Source organism: Ctenopharyngodon idella, chromosome 12, assembly GCF_019924925.1.
Source record: "Ctenopharyngodon idella isolate HZGC_01 chromosome 12, HZGC01, whole genome shotgun sequence".
NCBI lineage: Eukaryota > Metazoa > Chordata > Actinopteri > Cypriniformes > Xenocyprididae > Ctenopharyngodon > Ctenopharyngodon idella.
The window spans coordinates 17082929-17109535 of NC_067231.1; the positions used below are offsets into that span (position 1 = coordinate 17082929).

Genomic DNA, 26607 nt, shown 5'->3' on the forward strand with positions numbered 1-26607 from the left:
TTTTGTATATTTGTTCACTTTTTTAAATAAGAACAATCATCGCAAAAATGTAATTACACAACATAATTATAAAAACCTTCAGGTCCATTCAAATAGTTTTCTTGTCTATTGTATTATTTCAGTTCTCATGCGTGTTGAAACTGAGAAGACATTTATAGCCCTTGCCATCATCCCCTCTTATCTCAAATATTTCAGTACTTTAGCACTGGAATGGTTTGTTCAAGGTCACAATAACCTCGCTGGCCACCCGCAGTATGAGAGAGGATGTCTGAGAGAGTATGGGAGTTTTAAGTCGAATGGACTTACAGTACATGTAATAAATTCTTCATTGGACATCCACAACAAAGTAAAGCACAGCAGGCTGCTATACACAAACTGAGGTACACGCCAAGTTAGGAGTGAGTTTCACTCTGTCCAAGTCCTGCCTCTGTTCTTATCTTTGCACCTGCAATAATGTTTAAGCTCTGAGACAGAGAGCTGTTGTTCTGCTGGGGTTTTTTTAGGCAGCAATGTTTGCCTCGGTGTTAGAGGGGGGCGATGGGAGTGTGTGGCAGTTACAGCAGCTGCGCTACACACAGCACCCTGAACTCAAACCTCAAATGGGCTGAGGAAGTCTACAAAGAAGAGGAATCTGTTATGAAGATATGGCTCATGTATCAAGGCCAGGGGTTCAATGCCGCAAGTCAAGGGAACAGTGGACAGTGAGAAAGCCACACACAGAGAAGACAGATAGAAGATACTGCAACCATTATAACTTAAAAATCATTTTTAAAAATCGATATTTAAGACATAATCATTACTTTCATTTTTTTTTTTTTTTTAAATGCCTGTGCTGAGTGTGCTCCATTCCACATTTTAATGATGACCAACTTTCTACATAAAACATGCTTTTATAATAAATCGTAATAATACGAATGTAGTACTATGGCTAATTTCACTCAAAAATTAAATTTTTGTCATCATTTAGTCACCCTTATGTGGTTCCAAATATGTATGAGTTTCTTTCTTCTGTTTAACACAAAAGAAGATATTTTAAAGAATGTTGGTAACCAGACAATTAATGGCACCCACTGACTTCCATAGTAGGAAAAAAAAAAAAATGGAAGTCAGTGGATGCCATCAACTGTTTGGTTACCAACATCCTTTAAAATATCTTTTGTGTTCAGCAGAAGAAAAAAACTCATACAGGTTTGGAACAACATGAGGGTGAGTAAATGATGACAAATTTTTCATTTTTGGGTGAACTATCCCTTTAAAAACATAAAAACAGTGTTTAAAATCAGGTCAGGTTTTCTGGGAATTTCAAGAGTCTGTGACTACAACTGACCACAGGATGGCGCTGTAATCCACCAAAAGCACGAAGCAGGTCATAAAAACTGCAACAAACACTGTATACTTTCATAATACTCTCACTGTTACTGCAAAATGTATAATATATTCTGTGCACTGTTGTGCGAATATTCTGTATACATAGATTATCCAAAATGTGTGGAATAACGCATCCCACAAGACATGACAGTCTGATGGATGCTTATGAAATAATATCAGCCGTAATTAATACCTCTTTCTGGACTCATTGTTTGACTGGACTGCCAAATATTAAAGCATTTTTACACATCTGGATCAGTACGTTTTCATTTCTTAGATTAAAACTGGAGACCGCTCGCTGAATTAAATACACACACACACACACACACACAAAAGTAGTCAGAACAGTGTATAAGTCCACAGTATTCAAGGGTTAGTTCCCCTAAAAATGAAAATTCTGTCATTTATTACTCACTCTCGTATCGTTCCACATCCGTAAGACCTTCGTTCATCATCGGAACACAAATTAAGATCTTAGTCTGAGGTTTCTGTCTCTCCATAGAGATCCAATGCAACTACCACTCCAAGGTCCAGAAACGTAGGGAAAAGACATCATTAAAGTACTCTATGTCACTCCAGTGGCTTAAACTCAATTTTAAGAACCGATGTGAGTGCTTTGTTTGCGCAAAAAACAAACAAACAAACAAAAAACAATTCACTACTTTACTTACAAAAATATTGATTTGCAACACACAAGAGCTTCACGACGCATGCGTGTTGTGTTCAGACTCGCGCGTCAACTCTACGCACATGTGCGAGTGTTCGCGAGAGCATCACGACGCGTGCGTTTTGTGTTCACGCGAGAGCTGGAATTGTTGCGTGAACATGCTTTGGATAATATTTTGTAAATAAAGTGGTAAATTGTGTTTTATTTGCACACAAAAAAATACTCACGTGAGACACGTTGCAAATTCACGCATATACAGTAGAGAGCATTCAACACTCTTAAAATAAAAATAACACAAAATGAAACACAAATGTGGTTTATATAAAGTTATTCTCGCTTATTGATGCTCGCTTATTGATGTGGTTGAATTGGATCATTGAAGGTCAGCAGCAAAGACATTGTTAAATAAAGTGAGATTAAATACATAAAGTATATTTGTATTATATAATTTAATTGTTGCAGGTTTTCATAATATCCAGAGTTATGAAAACTGTTTTTATTCATGTTGTGGAATGCTGAATCTGTTTTTGTGCAAGTGAGATGAATAAATGCATGCACGCTTTTAGTCTAGAACTACAATAACTATCATGTTTACACAGCGCCTCTGCACCTTACTCCCAATTTCTCTTGACATATAGGGACAGGAGATGTGTCAGTCAATAAATGGGAGTGCCCAAGTAGCAAAACCTGATTTCGCCAAGTACAACATGTTCCTGGATCAACATTGTAGATCCTGGAACAACATTCCATTCAACCAATCAAATTTGAGGGACAATTTTACAGTTTATGTCATGTTTAGGCTTACAAACAGGGTTTGGTGCTTCTACATCAGTGCTATTCACCCATCTTTCTCTAATTTCAGGGATAACTTATGATTAGGGTTAGGTTTAGAAGTAGAGATATGGTGAGGACCAAATTTTCAGACAGAAATGTTGTTCCAGGATCAACAAAATTTGCATTACTTATTTGGAAAAAGTAACTCAGATATTTTGTTGTAAATTTAAAAATAATGCATTACTTTACTAGTTACTTGAAAAAAGTAATCTGATTACCTAACTCACATTACTTGTGATCTGTTACCCCCAACACTGGTTCCATTTACCGCCGAAGAGGCATGTCGTCACACCCGGATTGACAGCATTCCATTACACAGGCCAGAAAACTATGATGGACATTTCTAGGCAAACCTTTGTTGTGCTTGCTCTTTTGGAATAAAAAAAACAAAGCAGCGCAGTTTGGCAAAGATAATGTTGAAGTATCACATCCAGATAGAGAGTGGATAGTACTGTGTACACCAGTTTGAGACAGACAAACAGAATTGCTAATTAACAATACTAATGTTTCACTATGGTTGATGCGCTTGAGCAGCCATATTGGAGCTCCCCCATCCCTCTCCCGAGGTAAATGAAACATACGCATTTAAAGCGACAGACGACATAACTGCATCACATGCTCATAATAAACAAAACGTTATCATCCGTTAAAGCCCTTTAAGCCATCTTTAAACTATCTTCAAAATTCACATATGATTGTCTATTTTACCCCCTAGTGGCAGTGACGTAACTTTCAAACTTGTCATGAAACAGTCATTACCCTCCGCTTATTCACCATGGCAAAATGAATTATTAATATATCCACACAAAACAAATGACAGCCAATATCTCTAAAAGAAAAACTTTTCTAGGGCTAATCAATGCAAATAATTAACAATTTTAAAAAATGATTTCCAGCATAATTATTCATAATAGGCCATTTTACAGAAATAATGTTTGAAGAACATTTCAGTGGAATAAAAGATTGGTAATTATCTCCTTTTTTTCACTAATAACTACAATGTTCATATATTTCAACACAAACAAAGCTCAAATTGGATCCGAAAATTTCACATACGCATATAAACGGAATTCCACAAAGCTCCCATACTTGTCTTCATTGGAAAATAACAAATTCCGGTCCGTTGTTTGTCAAAGTAGTGAAACGGAGGCTAAAGACTCTATTTGACTGATGATACAGTGAACAACAAACACTAAATCAGTAAAAGAAAAAAACTCTTTTATTCTTTAATACCATATATAATGCAACAATTGCATATCTTTGGCAAAAATAAACTTTATAAACCTTTTATTAACAGAGGTTAGCTTACAAAATCAAAAATCAGGTTCAGACTGCCACATACATGGCAGACGAACATGACAAAATTGATGGGGAAGTGGCAACTTAGTTAGTGGACCATATCTTAATTAATAATAATAATAATAATAATAATAATAATAATAATTAATAGGCAGCTGTTTTCAGAATTGGCCTCAAATTCTAAAACTACTGCTCTGTCCCCCTCCCTGCATTAATACTTGCATTCTGTAATAGCACTATGTACAGCTGGGAGGGGAGGAATTGGCAGCCATGGTTAAAGTGACAGGGAAAGAGCTTCACAATAGGCAGTTTTATAATAATCAACTCAAACAAGAAGTTCTGGTTTGCCAGTGTAAGGGGGCAAGTGGCAGTTATAGTTCACAATTTTACATGCTTGGGTATATAAAATCCTAATACAGCCGCAAACAAACACTTAAAAACCCAATCATAAACAAACAACCTAAAGGTCCGGGACCACAGAGTACACACAGCCAGGCAAGTTTTGTGAGCAGCAACTTTGGCGATCTCAAAGATGACAAATAAAGGAGGTGGAGGTGGGGGGGGGTTCTCACTTCACATCCGGTTGGCTCTCCTATCACCTTTAGCTCATAAACATAATGTCCACTCTCCCCAGCTTTAGTTCCTGTGATCCTTTCTCCCATGATCAGCACCATCCGCAAGCCGCAGTGATGGGAGAATGTCTTTGTCTCAGCTTGCAGGCGTGTTTATTGTGCAGTTCACATTGTCTGTGGTTTCCTCTCAAGCCCTGGGAACTCTCTGGAGGTCTCAAAAGCAGCAGTGGAAAGTAGCAGTCTGCACAGCACCCCCTACTGGAGGCTTCATCACACATTTTGAAACAAGATAAAGATGATAAAGGCCTGATTTGGGTAGAGGTGGCAATCGTGCCAACAAAAAGTTAAGGAGCAGGAATGGGGGAGAGTGGTTCAAATCTTATAGTAGAGGTAAAGAGGTTCTTCTTTTGATTGGCCGCTATTCAGTACGCTCCAAAAGCAGGCAGTATGCACATGGGCAATGATTAAATCAAGTCAGTGAGTGCACGTGGATTAGCACAACACCTGATTATACAGATCGCTAGCATCTGAGAAACACTGAGGCTGATGTGCATGCAACAAAAAGCTGTTTCTTTCAAGCTGTTCTCCAGTCAAAGTGGTCAGGATGGGGATGCAAAACTGATCCAATCAGGATGTATGGGAGGAGTCACATGGTTTCGACATCATAACTGCGGCAGCAAAAGGCTCCCAGGGGCATGCCGTCACCACCACCACATGAGATATAAACCAGCAGTACAAAAATAAAATAACTACAGGTATTTAGGTCAACTAATTATTGCATTTCTTCTTTGTATCATGTATATATTATGATCCAAAATCAATGGCACTTTCAAATTTCTTTTTTCTTTTTTTTTAAGCTTTTTTTTTTTCCCGCTGTGGTGAAGCGTGAGAGGTCTTGGGAGCTTGAAAATCCATGCATTCATTTTTCGTATAAATAAGTTTGTGTTGATTTAGAGGTGGAAGCATGCAAATCTTCTAAGTTTGAAGCTTTTTCACATTGTCTCTCTCTCTTTTTTTTTAATGATTAACATCTTCAAACCCTCTTAGTTATAAACTTACTGGTGTGGGCTGTTCATTTTCTGTACATAAAACATGTCAGTATGGCTTTTCTCTCCTGTGTTTGTATTGCCATGTTTGATGAGTGGATTGGGACGTTATCCCAGTTAAAAAGACCAAAGGAAAGAAAAACACCCCAACAACTACAAACAAGAAGGAAGATACACCAAACCAGAAGAGAGAGGTTGGGCAGGCCACAGGATGGAGTTCCAGAATTGGGTTTATTTTCTACTGAGTTTCCTGCTCTTGCGTCTTGAGGCGACTAAACTAGTGCGAATACCGGCCAGGTGTAGAAGCGAGCCGGCCGCCTCCTTGAGCTCCTCATCCACGTCAGACCGAGAATCTCTCCTGCTCCTCTTCCCTAAAAACTGGCCCTGCAGCGGGCTGCGTGGCCATCGTGCCCGGCCTTCTCTCTCCTGATCATGGTGCAAACCCAGACTGAAGTTGACCGGCTGTGAAAGAGGCATCTGGCGTGGGCAGGGCGGGACAGGGGTGCTGCTGTAGTTGTGATCCTGCTTTGGATCCCGACTTACAACCACCAAGTCCCTTCGGGAGAGATCTATGGGTCCTTCTTGGTCTGTGTCTGAGAAATCATAAGCAGAGTGATAACTGATGATTAGACAATATTATGATAACTGTAAGATCAACATTGTTGATTGCAGAATGAGTAATTTTATAGTAGTATGTATATATCATGATTTAATTATTTTGTTAAATATTTTGTATTTATATAAATGTATTTATATGCAGTTAATTTTACTCAATTTATATAAATGGAAATTTAACAAAAAAATTGCTTATATATTACACATTTTTATATGCCATGACAAGTATTAAATCTCTAATTTAATTTGATTTTTTAATCTCTAATGTGAATGTTCTTTTATACAAATTATTTTATTTTTATTTAATATTATATCAAAAAAAATTTATTTTATTCAAAATAAAACCAAACCATCAAACTAAAATATTATTCAGTTTATCATATACTCTCTCTTAAACACACACACACACACACACACACACAACCATAATATTGTGAATTATCATTACAGTTTAAAAGAACTGTTTACTATTTTAATATATTTTAAAATAGTAAAAAGAGCTGCCATTACTCTAGTCTTCTGTCACATGATTCTTTCTAAAATCATTAAAATGTGCAGATTTGGTGCTCAAGAAACATTTTTTATTATAATCAGTGTGGAAAACAGTTGTGCTGCACTTTTTTTCAGGAATATTTGATGAATAGAAAGTTCAAAAGATCAGCCTTGATTTGAAATACAAATCTTTTGTAACATTATAAATGGATTGTTCTAATGCAAATTTTTGATTGGATGATCCCCGTTTGAAGCCAATAACAGAACAGCCAATACACACACATGCTGCGATTATATGAACACTTACATATATGCATGTCTTGATTCAAATAAACCAGATGTAAAACATGAATAAAAAGAAGCAGAGAACAAAAAAGGGAGGACAAAAAAATGAGGTGTTGGTGTATGTAATGGCAGTCTCTTACATGAGTCAATGTTCTGCTCAGAAGCAGACTTTAACAGCATCATGGCAGTGGCAGCATCAAAATCACATTCTGTAAAGAGAAAGAAATGTTTGATGCACACAAATACTGACTATGTGATGTGTATGTGTGTGTGTGTTTAAATGAATGAGTCACTTCCACCCAGGAGCGAAACAGTCTCTTTCTAATTTCAAAGTACCAGTGCCTTGGTTGTCAAGGTTACCAAATACAGGAAAGAGATGGCATCTATGTGCACTGTGTAGACTTCAAGTACAGGGTGAGCGGAACAAAAAAGAGTTGAGATGAGTGATAGGCTTCAATGTGTGATGATACGTCAGATAACAGAGCTGATGAAGTGTACTAACCTTTTAGGGCACAGCCCTGCTCTGATGTGAAAAGGTGATGAGGAGGAGACGAGGCACTACAGAGGAAAGATAAAGAATGAGAAGACATTAAATACACCTGTTTTAAAAAAAATAATAATAATAAAAACCTCATATCTCATGAATCGCTTGTGTTGCCACATAACACCGCCCTGCATTATATTTTCACTGAATGAAATCCAACACTTGTTTCTTACTAATTTTGGGGTGCTGATTCCAAAAATAGTGGCTGTTTTGCTCTACCATGTAAAACTTTTTTCACAAAATATGATGTGCATTTCGTAGTATTTTTGCTTTCGATTTGTATGGTGAAGTTGTCTTGTATTAACCTTTATTCACCAGAAAAACTGCCACAAAGATATGATTACAATCTTCCTCTGAGCCAGGTTACAACTATTTGTTCAATTCTCATCCTATTTTCACATGTCTGAAATTATTTTATGCTTAATCCTGATTTTAAAGTTAGAATTATGGCCAGTGACAAAAGAAAATGTAAGCATGACTCAGATGTTTTCCACTACATCCGTGGGTGTTTTACTACATCTAAACAGTGACAGAAAATGACAGATTTTGTAGGAGAAACTAACTTTTGTATTTGTTGGATTGTGGTATGTATAAGAAAAATACAGACGATCTTATGATTTGATCTCTGCTAAGTTTATTTGTGCTTGTATATATTTCTCCAATAAAACATATCGAGAGAAAAAAAATTACAGATTTTGTGAAAGAAGCGGATTTATTTATAAACTGACATTAAATGATTATTTGAGTATAGAGTATTTGAACATATTTTTCCAGTCCTTTGCAGAATCTAAGTTAAAGGCACAATATGTAATGTTCGCCACTAGAGGTTGCTTATTCAAAACAAAGGAGTAGCTTGATGATGCCCTTTTTCGCGGAATCATGGGAGGTGTTGTCTTCACGTCTACAGCCAGTGGAAAAGAATCCAACAGGGCTCAGGCAGAAATCATATTAATGGATGAGCTAATGTATTAAAGATTTATTAACATTACTGTAGTATAAAGCAGGGTGTGGCTGAAAGCCATTGGAGCGGAACGAGGCCGCTGGAGCGATTGCTAATGAGAGACAAACGCAACACATGACAAGGCTCGAGAGCAGTGGAGCTTTTATTATGCCACAGACAAGTGCTTTCGCTTCCTCCAGTCATGAGTATGTGGGGTAACGCAGCGCTGTTTTATCATATTATATACATTTGTGTGTTGAAAGTTGTTATAGTGCTACTCTGTGCGTTCTACTATGAGACATTTGTTGCACACTGCAGTAAGCTAGATTGATATTAGGCATGGTAAAACATGGTACTTGCTGTAAATCAAGAAAAGGAGATTTAAACAATAAGACTTACTATGTTGAGCTATATTACAATGATTCGTTTTCTGTTGATGAATGTATCCAAACAACTGTCTGAAGTACTTTATTTTTCTTACCTAATATAAATGCATTTTAAAATTTGTGTTATCGAATCTGAAAAAAAAGCTAGAATCAAATGATTCTGAGCGGTTCAAATCATGATTTGAACCGCTATATTATAAATACAACTCGATGAACAACGTTTCAAACCACCAATATACGCACACCTTTTTTATACTAATGCAGCAAGCTGTGGTGTTTTCTGGTAAACAATCTAAATTTTGGTCAACATCAAACATGATGGCCTACACTGGACATGAGTGGAGCATCATGAAATCAATTTATCAATCTACATCATGATCAAAACTAAATCACTTCCATTATATTCAAAAAAGCTGTCTACACTGGAAGTGCTTGTCTGTGACAGTTTGCATGAGTAGACTTTTGAAAAGTAAGCAGTACACAAGCATTGTTTATACTGACTGAAGCCTTGATAAATGTCATAATTATCCATCTGTTGTATAATCAGGCCAGCGTTGATACCTAGGAGGGGAGGCAGGAGGGGTGCAGAAGGCATGTGCATTTGGGAAGTGCTGCTTCTTCAGGGCTTGCATCAGCATGGGCCGGAACTCGGGGTGAACGCACCACAGAGAGCCTTTCCCATTGGTCTAGAAGGAACAGAGAGGGGAGGAGTCAGAAGCGCAAGAATGATTTCAGCATGGTGGTGTGAGGAAAGGGCTCAGGTTAAATGACAACAGGACCATCTGTCTGTCTGATTCTACACTATACATTCATGAACACATCATGAATGCAAAATTATCATTTTAAATCATCATGAAACTATAATGACCATAAGGGAAGGATGTGGAACGGTGGCTTCTGCTGTGTTTGCATGGGGGGTTTTGTGTGTGTTTGAATAAAGGACTCATCACCCTTTGTCTGAGGTGTGGTCCTGCAGGGGGAATATGACCTTGACTCACTTCACTAGCCGTGTTCATAAACAGGAAAGAGGAAACATTGCCATGGCAACAGACACCAGGCTGAGACATATGAAACCCACAGATTCACACACAATGTCACATGTTAATGAAACATACTGTCCTCACCTTCCATAAATCATTTTGCCATCTACGGTTCATGTAGAAGAAATGAAAACATCTGCATCACTTCATTTAACTGGCTACATGTCCTGCTTTGAACACATTGGTTTTCAAAAAGCCCTAAACCAATATCCCTCTTGACAAGCCTGTTAGCACACTGCAGTCAGCCCTGCACTACTTTATACACTGACCCAGTTAGTTAAACATCTGAGCGAGTTCTCTGCAGCAATGTTGTGTGAACCAGTCTTGAGAAAAATGTTATTCTAACTTATTACAAGGCTCTCTGGAATACTTGATTCTGATTGGCAATCGCAGCATTGTGAGGTCGATGTTTTTGTGTAATGACCACTGAACTGTATTTGAGTGTTGTCCCTGGCAACCATTCTCACTCTGCTAGTTTCATGTCTCATAGCACATTGCGATCATGCATAAAAAAAATAATTTTAACCCTCATTAATATTTTAAGATTTTTTTAAAAATAATTTTGGAAATAAATGTGCAGTAAGATGGTCATTATTGCCAAATAAACCCCTTCATAATAGGGATGCACTAATATTAAAATTCTGGCATACACTGGCAGGACAAAAATTATTTTATGACATTTATCGATTATGGCCAATAATCAATATAACTCATATTAAAGTCTTATACTATTTTGTCTAAATATATTCAAAATAAAAAGCTCTGAAACTAAAATGAATTATTTTAAATGCTACTAGTGAATTTAGGCCTCACAGCATTATAAAGTACAATACAAAATATACATTTAACATTTAACAAAAAGCAGAAGTAACTATTAAAAAACAGGCAGAAATCCTAAAGGTGTTATTTAGTATTATTTATATACTATTATAGAATTTTGAATTAGCTTTTATTTTCAGTTTATTTTCCATTTTTTGTTATGTGCTTTTCTCATTTTATTAGTTTTTAATATATATTTCTATGTAGCTTTATATTTTTTAGCTTCAATTAAAACTTTAATTTACTTTTAGTTAACAATAACAACATTGGTCCACAAATAAATATTCAATACTAACCGATTCAATAGCCATAAAATAGGATTGAGAGTCAAGATTTTTTGGTTTCAAACAGAGATCACCATTCTCCCACGATTCTGAACAGACAACTAAACAAAATAACATGTAATTTATTAGAGGTTCTGACAAATATTAAAGGGTTAGTTCACCCAAAAATGAAAATTCTGTCATTTATTACTCACCATCACACCCGTAAGACCTTCGTTAATCTTCGAAACACAAATTAAGATATTTCTGTTGAAATCCAAAGGCTCAGTGAGGCCTCCATAGCCAGCAATGACATTTCCTCTCTCAAGATCCATTAATGTACTAAAACATATTTAAATCAGTTCATGTGAGTACAGTGGCTCAATATTAATATTATAAAGCGACGAGAATATTTTTGGTGCGCCAAAAAAAACAAAATAACGACTTATATAGCGATGGCAGATTTCAAAACACTGCTTCAGGAAGCTTCGGAGCATAATGAATCAGCGTATCGAATCATATTTCGGATCGCGTGTCAAACTGCCAAACTGCTGAAATCACGTGACTTTGGCGCTCCGAACCGCTGATTCGACACGCTGGTTCATAACGCTCCGAAGCTTCCTGAAGCAGTATTTTGAAATCGGCCATCACTATATAAGTCTTTTTTTTTCCACTGTACTCACATGAACTGATTTAAATATGTTTTTAGTACATTAATGTATCTTGAGGGAGGAAATGTCATTGCTGGCTATGCAGGTCTCACTGAGCCATCAGATTTCAACCAAAATATCTTAATTTGTGTTCCAAAGATTAACAAAGGTCTTACGGGTGTGGGACGGCATGAGGGTGAGTAATAAATGACATTATTTTCATTTTTGGGTGAACTAACCCTTTAATTGCTGCAATTTAGAATGTTTAATGAATCTGGATTCATTCTTTAAAAAAAAAATAATAATAATGAATGATTCAATGACTCACTCATAAATACTTAATTGTTTCATTACTGGATGAATCAGCTTTTTTGAACCACTCTTAAGTAAATGATTCAATGACAATTTTTTTAACAGTCACTTGTTGCCACCTGGTGGCATAATGATGTAATGATACAATCCTTATTTGAAGCAACATCAAAGTTACTTTTTTAAAAGGTGATTTGCTCTTTTATGATTACCTCCGTAGACATCAAGTGTTTATATCCGAACTATAACCTTTTATCCCAGTTCTTCTATGATATGAATATTTGTAACAGAAATAACAATACTGTGTGGTTGAAAAGCTGTTTCATACTTATACATGATAACTACTCTCTCTGGCTCAGCAGCAGCTCCGACGCAGATTTGAATTTTCTGGTGTGATTTTGTCAGTTTTAATAGACAGGCGAATCGTTGTCATTTAGGAATGTGGTCACGTGGGTGTTTGAATCAAGATCGCAATCTTTTAAAGATTAATCGTGCAGCTTTAATAAATATAAAAATATTGTGCATCCCTACTTCAACATGAAACAAGACCTGATGGTAACAACTGGCTGACTGGGCATTACCCCTTACATACACTGCATGGGAACATTTATTTTTCTTGCGTTCTTACCTTTCCTATGCTTCGCTCTACTTTACGGAAGCACTTGTTGAGGGACAGGTTGTGGCGCACTGAGTTCTTCCAGCCAGTAGGGGCGCTGGAGAAATATGGAAAATGCTTGAGGATCCAACCGTAGATGTCCTTCACTGGGAGAGATTTGCTGGGTGACTGCTCGATAGCCATGTATATCAGTAAGGAGAAAGAGAAGGGAGGCTTTGACTTGTAAGGATCTCTCTCACTTCCCGCAGAGACAGAGGAGGCAGACGAGGCGGTGTTGCTATGTGGCGATCCCCCGCCGCCCTCAATGTCAAACAGTGGGCTGTTGATAGGTTGCGCCTCAGGTCCCCCGAGCGTGAAGTTCTGCAGCAAGTTCTCATGAAGCCAGTTCAGGTTGGTTAGCTCGTCATCTTCAGACTCGCCTGCTACCACACTCAATGCTCCAGTACGAACAATCTGGTCCAGACTGGTAGCCATGGGGCTGGAAGCACTCTCTGCTTCAGGGAGAGTTCCAGCTCCACACACGCCCTGCGCTCCAGGAGATTCGGCTTTCTTATCTGGAGACATCCCGATTATCGGACCCATCAAACCAGGAGGGTCTGTGGAAGTGAAGGGCATAGGAGAGAACAGAAAGAGGGCACTGGTTAATACAACAGTCAAATCACAATTCAATTTGGGTTTTTTTTTTAATTTTTTTTCCCCAAAACAAAATTTTCATTTAGCCGAAACTGAAAATGAAGTTTCAATAATTAAATGTGGGTAATTGAACTCTTTGCTGTTTCGGGTGCTGGTTTCTCAGATAATAAATTAAAGCAGTCATAGTAAAGTTTTTCAGCAATGCCTCTCAATATTTCAGTCAAAATCTTTTGCTACTCTTTTCAGTCGTTGGGCAATAATTTCTAATTTTTGGTCACATCAGCACTGCTGCCATGTTTATCTATTGTAGCTTATCAACATTGTGTGCACAAAATATGCTGACCTAGTCAAAAGGATTTTTTGGATAAGAACATTTTATCAATGAGTTTTTTTTGGCAGTTCAGTCAAGTATTTTTGGAAAACAATTTTGCAAAGGTAAAGAGAGTAATTTCTGCTGGAGTTTTCTAGAATATGACCACAATTGATTAATGTACTAGCATAGCAGAAGTCAATGAGAGAATTATATAACATTTTTGGGTCAAATTTTAACATTTATAATTTCAAAATGTAAAAAAGTACTAGATACCTTGGGTTTTTTCCCCCCACTTTCTTTTAATCGCTAAAACACTGTCATCTCTCTGCCTGCACCATTTCTCTTGAGGGAATTAAGAGGCCCTTTAGGACAAAGTTAAGGGCCTCTTAGGTGTCTACTCAAGTGTCTCAGAGAACCATGACCCTCAACTTCAAGACGATACCACACCAGAACAACTACAGTGTGTACTCTAGGGTTCTTAGACAACCACTGAAGACGTGCGGGTCTTTTATTAGTGCCATATAATAAGACAGGCAAGGATGAAGAGGATAAGTGATATTCAGTTCTAACCTGGGGCTGGCATGGTGGCCCCACACAGCCTGAAGAAACACATACAGAAGAAAAACTCACAGAAACCAATCAGAAATCTACCTGCCACAGACTAAGTGAATGGCTTTAATGGACATCCATGGAAAGCACACAGAATATTTATAAATAAATCATCAGCTCAAGTAAAAGAGGGCTGAGTGCCTGGGAGAGTGAATGTTTCTCTGCCCACTATTATACCCACTGCCATGGAAACCATACAGCACATCAATAAATAAATAATCACATAAAGTGCTGCTCTGAATCATTCTCTCTCCCACTCTGGAGAATAGAGTGGAGGGCACAGGGAGGGGGTTCCACTTCCTCTCTGACCGTTCAAAACACCCCAGACACAAATAAACATCTTCCTCTTCACATGAGTACTGTAATAAAAAAGGTGCTAACAAAAAAATAGCTTTTACACAAAGTTAAAGAGATGGTTTGTCCCAAAATTACAATTATGTCATCATTTACACATGCTCATGTCATTCCAAAACTGTATGACTTTCTTTTATCAGTGAAATACAAGAGAGATGCTTTGAAGAATGTATTTGAAAAAAGCAGCGTGCACAATGAAAGTGCATGGAAACCAGGGGCTGTCCAACTCCAAAAAGGAAAAAAAGCACCATAAAAGTAGTCCTTATGATAGCTGAGATATATTTCAAGTGTTCTAATGCTATATGATAGCTTTGTGTGAGGAACAGACTAACAATTAAGCCATTATTCACAGAAAATGCTTTACATATGTGGTCACCATTTACTTTTACTGTGTTCCATGGAAGAAAGTAAGTCATACTTGTAATGAAAGACAAGGTGGTGAATAAATGAAATTTAAATTTTTGGGTAACCTATGCTTTTAGGGAGCTTCGCTTTCTTGATTTAATGTAGCTGCAATTAGGGCCGCACGATTAATCTGAATAAAATAGTTATCGCAATATGGCTTAATGCGACGGTAATTTAATTCGATAAATGCTGCAATTTAATTCGATAAACATATTCGCTGACTCTTTCAGAGAAACAGTGCTTCAGCATCTCAGAATGGCTAGGTTAATTTACTGTGAATACAGGATATGTTGACTTTCACTTTTACAAGCAGGTATTGTTCGATACCATGATCGCAAGAAAAGCTTGACATGTTCCTATTATATGTTTTGATATAGAAACGTTTGTTGTCAAGTAAGCTTCATTCATAATGCTTCCCCTGTTGTAAGCCTGTGCACTTTCAAACTGTCCAAGTGCTGCACTGCTCTTGCAGTTGACTGCCGCCTTCTTTGTTTTGACAACATTACGTTATTAACCTTTAGAAAATCGATTTTTGAAATTTGTGAATCGATTCAAATCGGTATTCATATGTGAATCAATTTTTTTCCACCACCCTTAATATACAACAATCACAGAAAAACAATAAAGATTTTTTTCAATATCATGCAGCCCTGGAATCAAAGAATCCATCATCCGTGTCCACATCATTATGCTCCTGGAGTGCATCCACATGCCGTTTTGTTTTCCAGTACAATTCTCTTTGGATGTCTTTCTTCATGGGCACTCAAGGGCAGGGACGACAGCAGTATGTCCTTCATAGCATATTTAGTACTGTCTGCTTTCTATCCTGCCCCAGGAGGAGACCTGATCCCTGCACTCAAGGCGGCACTCATTAGCAAGACAAATCTCCCTCCAACAAGCTCATCAGCCCATTACCAAACCCTCCTTACGAACATCCAGACAATGCTAATGGTGACACTCCACTACTGTTAACTACTTCAAACAGAAATACGCCCAAACAAACCCACTATGCGTAAAGTTTGGTCAATGGGAGGGGCAGCTTAGAAATACAACTAATTACCCTTTTAATTCCTAGGCTCGCTGGGAAAGCTATGGCATTTATTTAATGTCACTGATAATTATTCAGAATAGTATGTACACCCTAAAAGTCGCAATGAAACTGAAGTAACGGCAGACATTTTTCTTCCGTATTGTGACATAAATTTGAATGTAATGGATTACTGAAAAAGAAAAAATGTAGAGTGGGACTTTGTTCTATCTTGGTTGATTGGATGGAGGCAGATCGAAGTGATTCTTGCTAAAGTGGCATGTAATTTCCGCGCCTTTTGTGCTACACGCATGGACGATTGTGAGATGCTAATATTTTTCTAAGTGGTCACATTTACAATTTACACCTTGCAGATTATAAAACAGGTGAATTAATTCCATAAACATGCACTCAAAAAGGCACTCAAGCCATATCATGGAGACTTGGCGGTGGGCTCTTTTAAATTGTGCTTAAAAAGCAACCACCTAGCAAGACTTTAAAAATCACTTAGAAGACCCAAGCAAGTACACAGCAACACGCTAAAAAACACTGAGGACACCTTAGCAAACGCATAGCAATGCCTAATTATCCACTAAAGCATTGTGGCAGCAACTTTTGCAAGCACCACTTATACTATCCTCAAAAAAATTGTGTAAAATGATCTAATGGATTTTACAAAGAACAACCTGTTTTTCCTTTTTCATTCCCACTAACTCATTTCCATCAGTTTGAAGGAGGATTTATTCAGTATTGAACCGCTGATGTTTGCAGAACAGAGTACTGGGAAGAGCATGTGCATCTGTAATAAAACAGTTGGAGATGGAGATCAAGGGGTCTTCTACGTGTTTAAGCATGCTTAAACAGCCCGTTTCAATTGGAGGTCTCTGCTGAACACCAAGCGGAGAGCTTTTCTGCCTTGATTCCTGTAGCGGTTGCTATTGGTCTGTCAAGTATCAGTCCTGACTCAAGGGCTCGCAGCGCATCTCTGTCTCTGTGTGAGAGCTGATCTAAAAGCTCAGCAGGAAGGTCACCTAACCCTATTAGAAAACTGCTGGAGATTAACTACTTTTTTATTTTTCTCTGTATAATCTAGAATTCAGGTATTCTCCTTGATGTTGAGGAGACATCTGACAGAGACTAATGGATTTACTTCCAGTCATAAGCTGTAAGAAACAAATCATACAGTACAAAGACCCTGTTGTTGTTAGTTAGTTCAGGGCTAGTTTTCTCCACAACTCTGAATCACATTTCAAAGCTAAAGCTTCTTAAACATTCATATGCTGCAAGGGTTCTGGAAGCTTGAAAGCCATAATCCACAGCTGTAAAGACACCACATGAACAATGCCTGAGTTTGTTTCAAACCACCTTCCATTTTTAAAATTGAACATTTCAAAATTTCAGAAATATGTTTTCATTTTCAATAAAATAATGTAATTAAAGTGAATTTAAATATATAAATCTTATTTACATACAAATTAGTTCCTTAATTTCATAAATGCTTCCCATTTGTTAACTTTAGCTACTTTATGTAAAACACGTTATACTTGATATTCCAAAACAAATTCACAGTAATTCATCCGTAAAGCCTCTAATTCATCTCTAATAGATGCAGAGGTTTATAAACAAGTCCATTTGGCGTTAAATTGTCTGTTTTTTGTTTTTTCTTCACTCAGGCTTTCAACATTGGTGCTTTTATCACAAAATTTGGTTGCCAAATGGAATGCACACTGTTTGAACTCTGTGACACCAATGACAGTATTTGCATATATTCGCAAATATTGCAAGAAAAACATGACTTGAATTTTTTGAATTAATCTGTAAATTAACACTACAACAATTAAATGTTAAGTTTTACACACCATCTGCACTGCATGCAAGCAGAGCGGCACGGTATGGAACGAAAAAATTTGATCAATATCAATTTGATATATTTAGCTTTTGTCGTTTTGCATTGCGCTAAATGCTCTCAGTGTACATGCATGTTACAATTGAATCTCTCTCTCGTGCAGTGTGGAAAGGCTTGTTCATTATAAGAGAATTCTGATTTGTTGCATCATTCACTCAGCACAGATACAGAAAGCAACTGAATTCTTCCCCCCCAAAAAATCTAGATAATCTCATTGCAGGCCCAGGCTATAGTCTGCAATACTCTTGTCCAACAATAATGACAGTGAAAAAGATGGGTTTTTTTTTTTTTTTTTTTTTAAACAGACCCCAAAAGTGCTAAAAATGTGCTTTAATGTCACTTTTGGCAAGATATATTTATATAGGCCTATAGTTCTTTTTCATTCTTTGCTTAAGGGTAATTAAGGGTAAAAAATAAGTTGTAAATACCTTTGCACAGGGCTTGATGCTTACATTTTTCCCAAAGAGCATGTGCTCCTAAGTTGAAAAATTTAGCAGCACATTTAAAAAAACCTTAGGATTCACAATGCAAATTTTTCAAATAATGTGGTTAAGCTTAATAAAGGGATATAAGGAGGAGACATTATAAGGAGAATACGAAAATTATAGACGTTTTTTAAATACTAATAAAAACTGTTTTTAATAATTATGTAATTTTTATAGTTCTACTTTAAACTGTATATATTAGGCATGTGACAGTATCAAATTTTCATATCATGATAATGCTGAAGCTTTTATCATGATATATATGGTATACAATATATATGGTATAACTCCGCAACGGCAAAAGTAACGATTATGAATGTGTTGGAAAAAAACAGAATGGAGTATTAATAATTTTTAATAAACTAGTGTTTTCGGTGTCAATTTTGGCGGCAAAGATGAAGTTCACAAAGTTGACTCATCTCCGCAGTATAGTGGATGCATCTATAGAGAGAAATGCACATTAAGTTAAACGTCATGCAGTAAGCGCTGTACTATTTTAGGTTGCTCGAACACTTAAACACCTAATAATAGCGCATATTTATCTAGGTTAACATTAATGGTAGAGTAAGTGGCCAGGTAAAGTGTCTACTACTTACATGTTTCAATGTTTCAATACATGATAAGTAGAGATGCACCGATGTATCGGCCAACAATCAGTATCGGCCGATAAAAGCTATTATTATCACTATCGGCCATCGGCCGATTGTTTAAAAACGGCCGATTATCAGGGCAGATTATATCCTGTCAATCAAAAGGGTGTGGAAAGACGTGTTCAGACTGCAACTCATACATACTGTGTGTGAAGAAAATCACTCGTGTTGAATTTCTTCTTCTTCTTCTTCTTGGCGGTTGGCAAACCAGCTTTTGTGTTGAATTTTAAGGCATTAACAGTTTAAAAATAGTGACACTAAAGCAGGCTCTTTTTGACCCTATGAATCACCCGTATTTCAAGCCAGGGTTGCCAGGTCTGCGTTTTTATTTTTATTTTTTGCTACATCAAATATTATTTGTAGCGCCTCCTGTCTAATAATCGCAAAAGGCTTTGTGCTTTGTTACTTCTGATAAGAATAAAAGTTTCAGTTTTCAAATTCTGTCCATTTTAATCATGAAATTCAAACAATAAATGCCGTTTTGACGCTCTTAAATGTGACGTGTCAGATTGCTGTAATGCCTCAGTTCAGGCGGCAGCGCGGAGCGCGAGTCTCTTCTTCCTCTTCAATACAAGTTATATCTCGAAAAACATGCATGAATATCAAGGTATGTTGAAAGATATAGCCTAGTACAACTTACCAGAATGTATCACGTCTCATGTAATCACTTTATTTGTGCTTCAACCGCGGAAAGACGTCAATAAAACAGCTTGTGAACAATGTCACATCATGTCAAATTTACCTCAGGAATGTTTTCCAATGTTTACAGTTCCTTAGCTATCTATATATATATAAAAAAAAAACATCAGAGAGGAGCTTATTTACTGTTAATTATGTTTGTGTAAATTTACCATGAAGACAACAAGTGCTTAGTATCACATAAGGTAGTTTTCATAAGTTTTATACAAACATTTCACTTTTTATTTGAGTGTAATTATTATATCTAAAAAAAAAATGCAGCTGAATATAAAACTTCTGTTGTTAATTGTAACCTCTAATATTGTAGTGTACCAAATGAGCGGGTTCCCTGTATAGTTTGCAACATTATTTGGGAGAGATTTTTTTTTCCTTAAGAAAAACCAAACTATCGGTATCGGTATCGGCCGATATCATTCTGAATAATTGGCTATTGGTATCGGCAGAGAAATTTAGTATCGGTGCACCTCTAATGATAAGCAATGTTTAATGTTGACGAATGAAAGGCAAACATGATGCAGGCGAATGAAAGGCGTCATAATTACCACATGGACCGGCTGTGTTAACGATCTGTCTGTCGAACTGCGTGACTTCGCCAATTCCTGTAAAGTTTTTTTTTCTGCAACTAACTGACTAATTAAAACTTCTCGTCAGCTAAAGCCTAGGACACACCAAGCCGACTTCAAAGAACTAGCGGCGACAAAAACCGATGCTGTTGTCGCCTCGTGTCGGCGAGGACCAAAAAGCTGCACTTGAACGTACAGCACAGACTACAGCCGACTGCAAACTAGCATGTGCGTTCTGCGCCTGCGTGTAAGGAATTAACGGTCTATATCAGCAGTAGTGTTGTCAAAAGTACCGACCACAATACCAAGTCGAAATTTTAAAAATATGATGCTTTGATTGGATACGTAAACAACTCTGATTGGCCATTGTGTTCACACACTCATCAGATATGTCTGTGATTGGCTACAATGATCAACATTTCAAAAACATGTTATAAAGAGACATCTTTGACGCTCTTCACCGAGCGCTTAAACAGATGCACACGGGAGCGTTCGAAAGCAGCTGTCCACTGATAGATGCCTGCTTTCAAACGCTCCCACTCCCGCTTTCAAATTCTAACACTTCTGTGTGCTTTCAAACACTCCCGTGTGTTGATCACTGTAGCCAATCACAGACATATATGTTGAGCGCATGAACACAATGACCAATCAGAGCTGTTTACGAATCCACTCAACAGTACTCAAAGCATCAAGGATATACGAAACAAGGATATACAAGATATATGCAGATATACGAAATGTAAACAAAGCAGCGCTTGCTTACCATTTTGAATACCAGTTATGTTGATAACTTTTTTCATTTTAAGCGGCTCATGTTGTTATGAAAATATTGCTCGGGTAGGATAACATAACATTAGACCAGTCTTCTGTCTGTGCCGTCTTGACTTGCTCTCTTTCATCACTTTTGCTTCAATTCTCGTGCACTGACTCGTTCGCTAAACTGAACATCTAATCAGAGATCCCACTGTCACCAACGGTTGAATCGAGTAAATTGCCGCCAACGTGAGCCCGGCGAGAGCCAACATATGGAACAGACCTCAAAAACTAGCCTGACAGACGCTCGCCAATGGCCCGACGTTGGCCGACCGTCAGCTTGGTGTGTCCCGGCCTTAACGTTTAGTTGAGCCCTAGAAGAAATTAACTAAAAGAAGGCGGAGCCTCAGAGCACACCTATCTTACAAAATTGCCATGGACCACCTGTAGTTTGAAGCTGTTTCAAACTTTTCTTTGTTTTAGCCCGATTTTGTTTGAAATTATGTCACACCAGTTCGTTCTTTGATTTCGTTTGAGGAATATCTTATACCTTCAGATATCAGCAGGGTTTCCATTTCTTAGAGCTTTACATGTTGGGGGCTTACAGACATTCATACATACAAGCCTCCACACAATCTTCACAGCGTGCTGTCTGGACTTCGTCCCGTGTCATTATCACACCCTACAGTCTCAATTAAACACACCCTGTTTATTCACACAGGAGTGATCAACACAATAGAGGCCATTGTGATCGCAATGACACAGGCTATGGTACTGGGGGGCAAGCTCTTCTCATCAAGGCACTGCCTGACATTAGCATCACTGTCAATGGACAGAGGGGCCCTAACTGCCTGCCGGCTGCTCTACAGACTTAAATCCTTCCGAAAGCAGATGAAGAACTAAATGAGAAGGAGTGTGACAGACCAAGTCTAAGAACACAAGGTTGAGTTGGGGGTTGGGGTGGGCGTGAGGTGTGACACGGTCCAGGCAAATGCAGGGGAAAAAAAGCGCACATTTGCAACTGAAATCCAGAGCAGTCGCCTATATTTGATTACCACGCCCCGGTGTCACCATGTAGCCATGGCAACCACAGCGTTATAGCCTCCTGGGGATGCGAGTTGCGCCTCCTGGTCTAACGTCGAGGGCATCGAGGAACAAAAAGAGGCTAACAGCAGATGAGAAATATGTGCAGCTGGAGGTATAATGAGAGGATGGCAGGAGGAGGGGTCAACAAACAAAGGCATTGTCGTTACAGGCAGCATAAAAGCTTGGACATAAGTTTGATTTGCTTTTCAATTGAGTTTGGAAAAGCTGACAACAAGTGAACAAGTTTACTAAAAAAAAAAAAAAAAACATATTATAAAGCATGTTTGATAGTCTTTGCAGGAAAGCAACTGGACGTTCGTTTACATGTTTTGCCACTCAACCAGGAAGGGTTGCCAAAAGTAAATTTGTGGTTTTACTTACAAGACAAAGCTTGTTGTTGTTGTTGTTGTTGTTTTCCACCCCTCTTGCAGTGAGAATGAAGAATCTACTGTAATACACGTGTGTTTCTGACTATTGATTAAACTGTTGTTGACTACGCAACACTTTATTGTCATGTATTCAAACTCATCAAGTTGTTTCATTTTGTTTTGACTGAGGTTCAACCATATATATATCCTTTTTTATTTTTGATTATTTTCTTTATAAAGACAAAGTTGAACCTTGCAGCCAAAACAGTGATATAAACTGCATTTCTTCAGCATTTTTGGGACAGCAACTGCATACAGCCAAGAGCCAGATCTTATCTATCATTGTGAGAGTCATAATGAGACTAATTAATTTCCCGTTTAATGCCAGGAGAGAAGCAATAAGCAAGGGATCATTTGCTGTGTCCTACAAAAGCCCTCCAGAGAAAACAGCACTGCACAGACACTATTGCCATTCTCTACATTAGCGCAGGATTCGGTACTAATGAAGTCTCTTTAGGCAATTGTGCCCTTTCTGATACAGCTGGCCATGCATCTGAATTCTGTACACTGTGGATACAGCTAATGTGGTCATACTGCAAATAAAAGCAAATACATGACAACCCTGTTAACAACACAGACACCCTTTTCACTGCCTACGCAACATGACCTGAATGAGTCTACAGTCTAAAGTGCAAAAGTAGACAGCAGAACTAAATAATGTGCTCATGTGACATGCAGCTAGAGTTGTGTACTCGTCTCCAGCTCTTCCCTAAGCACAGCTATGCGCGTTCACTGACCACGTGTCAATGTCACTCACACGTTATCTACCGCCGGAAATAATGAGTGCACGTCCGCGTCAGAACATCCCATTTCATCAACAAGTCACGAGCAAAACTACCAGTCCTTTGCTTTCGATCTCAACGAAAGCTTATGTACACATGTAATAAGCAAAACAAAACAAGAGAAAATGACAGCCCCCACCCTCATATCTCGTGTTACATAGTTGCCCTAGATTCTCACTACTCGCCACAAACTGAATATTTATTTGTAACCTTCAACTGTAACCTTTAGCATTACTCTGTTGTTATAAGCGACATTCAGGCGCGCTCGATTAACGTTCTATTCGAATGTTGTCTCTGATTTGAGCGTTCAAATTTAAAAGACACTTTCGCGTCAAGTGACGTTTGAATTGTAATTTTATTTAAAAAATAAATATATATATATATTATGACTGCATATCTGTCGTGCGTTCTGAAACTTCCGCAGATAATGTCACAAGAAAGCTGGCCAGTCTTTAGAATGAGGATCTTCAGTTAGCGTCAAGCTAATGCGTGGCTTTAAAGCAGAGCTTCGCGGAGAGCTTCTGTACAGCTAGCGAAATAAAGCAGCGAAGTCCTGGGATATACTTCTTTTTTTGAATATTCATTCAAGAAAAGTATACGAACATGACTGGTATGTGTTTGGTTTAATGTCTCGTGTCAGCTCGACGGCAAACGCATGTATTTCACTCAACTAAGTTAGCTAGCAAGATCACATGGTCTAAAATGTTTCTAAATTTATTCTGAAAATAAACCTGACGAGTGTATATTTCACCACGAAAGATGAATGAATAAATAATTGATTCGTTAAACAAAAAAAAAAAATCAACGTAAACAGCGAAATTAGGGAGGTCAATGGCTTCTTATTGGCTAGATTGTTTTTTTTCCACGAGACACGTTTCATACTTGTCATCTAATTAAAAACGCCATGACATATACAGTTTCCCTTCAAATAAACAGCATTATAAATCACATCGAAAAGCGTTTACTTACATTCGTGCATTCTACTGTCGCGTCCGACGACAAAAGCTGCCGTGCTTTCATGCAGTAGCCTTTCGCTCGCGCTGTGTCAAAAGATCAGCAGCTGCTTCCTCCATCCACGCAGCGCGGAGATCACGCCGCACGGCAACGCTTCCGTACCCCCCCTGCCGTCGCCAAGGCAACAGGGCCACTTCAGCCAATCACACCCCCTCCTCTCCGATATCCCCCTGACAACTGCCGCATCGCAGTAGCACTTTTTTAGCAAACCTAAGCAATTGCGTTCAGCATGCGCTCCGCGTTGCAGCACGTTATTCATTCGTTCTTGAGAGGTTTGTGACGAAAAGAACTTGGTGTTGTTTTTGGTATCGCTGTAAACCAGTCGGTGCAGATTCAGACATTTTGACGTCATATTCTCATTGAGAATATGCTTCATATTCAAAGGCTTTACTAACTTTGACCACCAACCAGCTTACGTTGGAAACGAGGTCAGATGCTGTTGCGTCATTTCGCGGGGGAGACCTGGAGGCTCGTCGTCCAATCGCAGGCTATTTCACGATGTGAAGTAGAGGTACTTAACAAAACTTACCAGGCAAACTTATATAAGTATTGTGCTCCAGAAAAATTAAACACATTGGAAAGTCAGGAGTATGACCATAAGAGCTTTATTGTACTTTTTCCCTTATTTTTAAATATTTAGGCTAACCATTTCTGACTGAAATTATGTTATGTAGACATTAATGTAAACATTTCTACAGCCATAACCAGTCAACAACAAAATCAGTTTTGTGATATTTTTAATAGTTATGTATAATGTGTGCAGTGCATTAGTTTTGACTGACAGTTTTAATACCAAATAAAATCTAAGTTTTGCTAAAATCACATCTAACAACTGTAGTAGCCTCATTATAGGAGCTGTTTTTGTAACCCCCATGCATTGTTGGGTGGTCACATGATTGATTTGGGGTGGGCTGGAGAAGGGGTCTGTCTTTAGCAGAGGACAGCGAGGACAAAGTTAAGAGGAGATACAGCATGTTGACTTCATTCTCAAAGGTATTCAAACACACACTCGCAGGCACAACATGAATCTCACAGGTTAATTAGGAATCATGCAAAATTTAATATTTTCATTTTGCTATAAAACATGACCAAGGCCATTAAGTTTCTATTGCGTTATTTTAACATTATGCCAACCACTTTTATAAAAATCACTTGGCTATTCAATGTAGACATGGAAAACATGATTTTTCCGATGTAATTATCAAATGTTAATGTGCAGATGTGCCAGTGTGCCATGTTCAAGTTGTGTGCCATGATTTTCCACATTATAACTACAACTCTGTTTTTGACACTTAAGGCTTTTGAGGACTGCTTTTTGTGCTGTAATGTGTCCAATGGAAATAAATGTGCCATTGTGCAATTTTGCCACATGTTAATCCCAGATAAGGATGCAGCTAAGCATTCAAGATTGGGGCAGACAAATGTAAAAGTTGAAGTCATTGAAATCCCAAAACTGCGTCAATGGTAAGGGTTATGGCCCTGATCCCAAGTTGCTAAAATATGCTTGTTCTTTCTGTCTTAAAATAGGCCATCCAGTTTAATATACAATCCAATTCCGCTCATTTCCGTAGATAAGCAGTTCACGGCCATGAGTATGTTCAAACACTACATGCCTCCATTTAATTGGCTTTAAATGTTTGAACTACCTACCAGTCATGTGTCTGAAATGACTTTATTTGCAGTTTTTAATTTCTCTGAATAACATAAGCAAATTTTTTTTACAGGTATGTATAGTATTAGATGCAAAGCATCCAATTTGTCATTGACACAAACCTTAGGTTACACTGACCCAAACTTATAGTGTGGAACATTAATTATAAGTACTCTCCCAAAATTGTATCCCTGCATATAATAGTTTTGTTTTTTTTGATGAGTACAATCCAAGAGGAGCTGTCTCTTTGAAGCTTGTAATCTAAAAGCATGTCTATTTAATAGATTTAGACAACAGACAACCTTTGAACATTGATTATTGCCCTTTTTAAGAGTTCTAGATAATGTAATGTTTCATATATATATATATAAAACTTGCAGAATGAAGTATAACAATACAAATACTTGAACCAAGAGTGTGTCAGTATGCCACGGAATATCTAAAAGTCAATGCGGTTCAGCAGGTTTCTGGCTCTTGTTTAGGTTGTTTGCCTATAATGATGGC

The 26607-nt window shown here is 37.8% G+C and overlaps 1 protein-coding gene across 1 annotated transcript; it reads right to left on the bottom strand.

The window, feature by feature from the left end:
- Positions 1-4070: 4070 nt before the first annotated feature.
- Positions 4071-24615, bottom strand: foxn2b (forkhead box N2b). The gene is made up of 6 exons (XM_051913727.1): positions 24408-24615; positions 12758-13341; positions 9610-9734; positions 7681-7736; positions 7319-7387; positions 4071-6379 (listed from the first exon to the last, which is right to left on the bottom strand). Exons 1-6 carry the CDS (start codon positions 24415-24417, stop codon positions 6018-6020), a joined length of 1206 nt encoding a protein of 401 aa, XP_051769687.1. The 5' UTR covers positions 24418-24615; the 3' UTR covers positions 4071-6017.
- Positions 24616-26607: the final 1992 nt, after the last annotated feature.

Coding starts and splice junctions, on each gene's coding strand:
- foxn2b (XM_051913727.1), bottom strand. Junction 9,735..12,757: donor TAGAGCGAAGCATAGGAAAG/GTAAGAACGCAA, acceptor TGTTCCTTCTAG/ACCAATGGGAAAGGCTCTCT. Junction 7,388..7,680: donor GCAGGGCTGTGCCCTAAAAG/GTTAGTACACTT, acceptor TTCTCTTTACAG/AATGTGATTTTGATGCTGCC.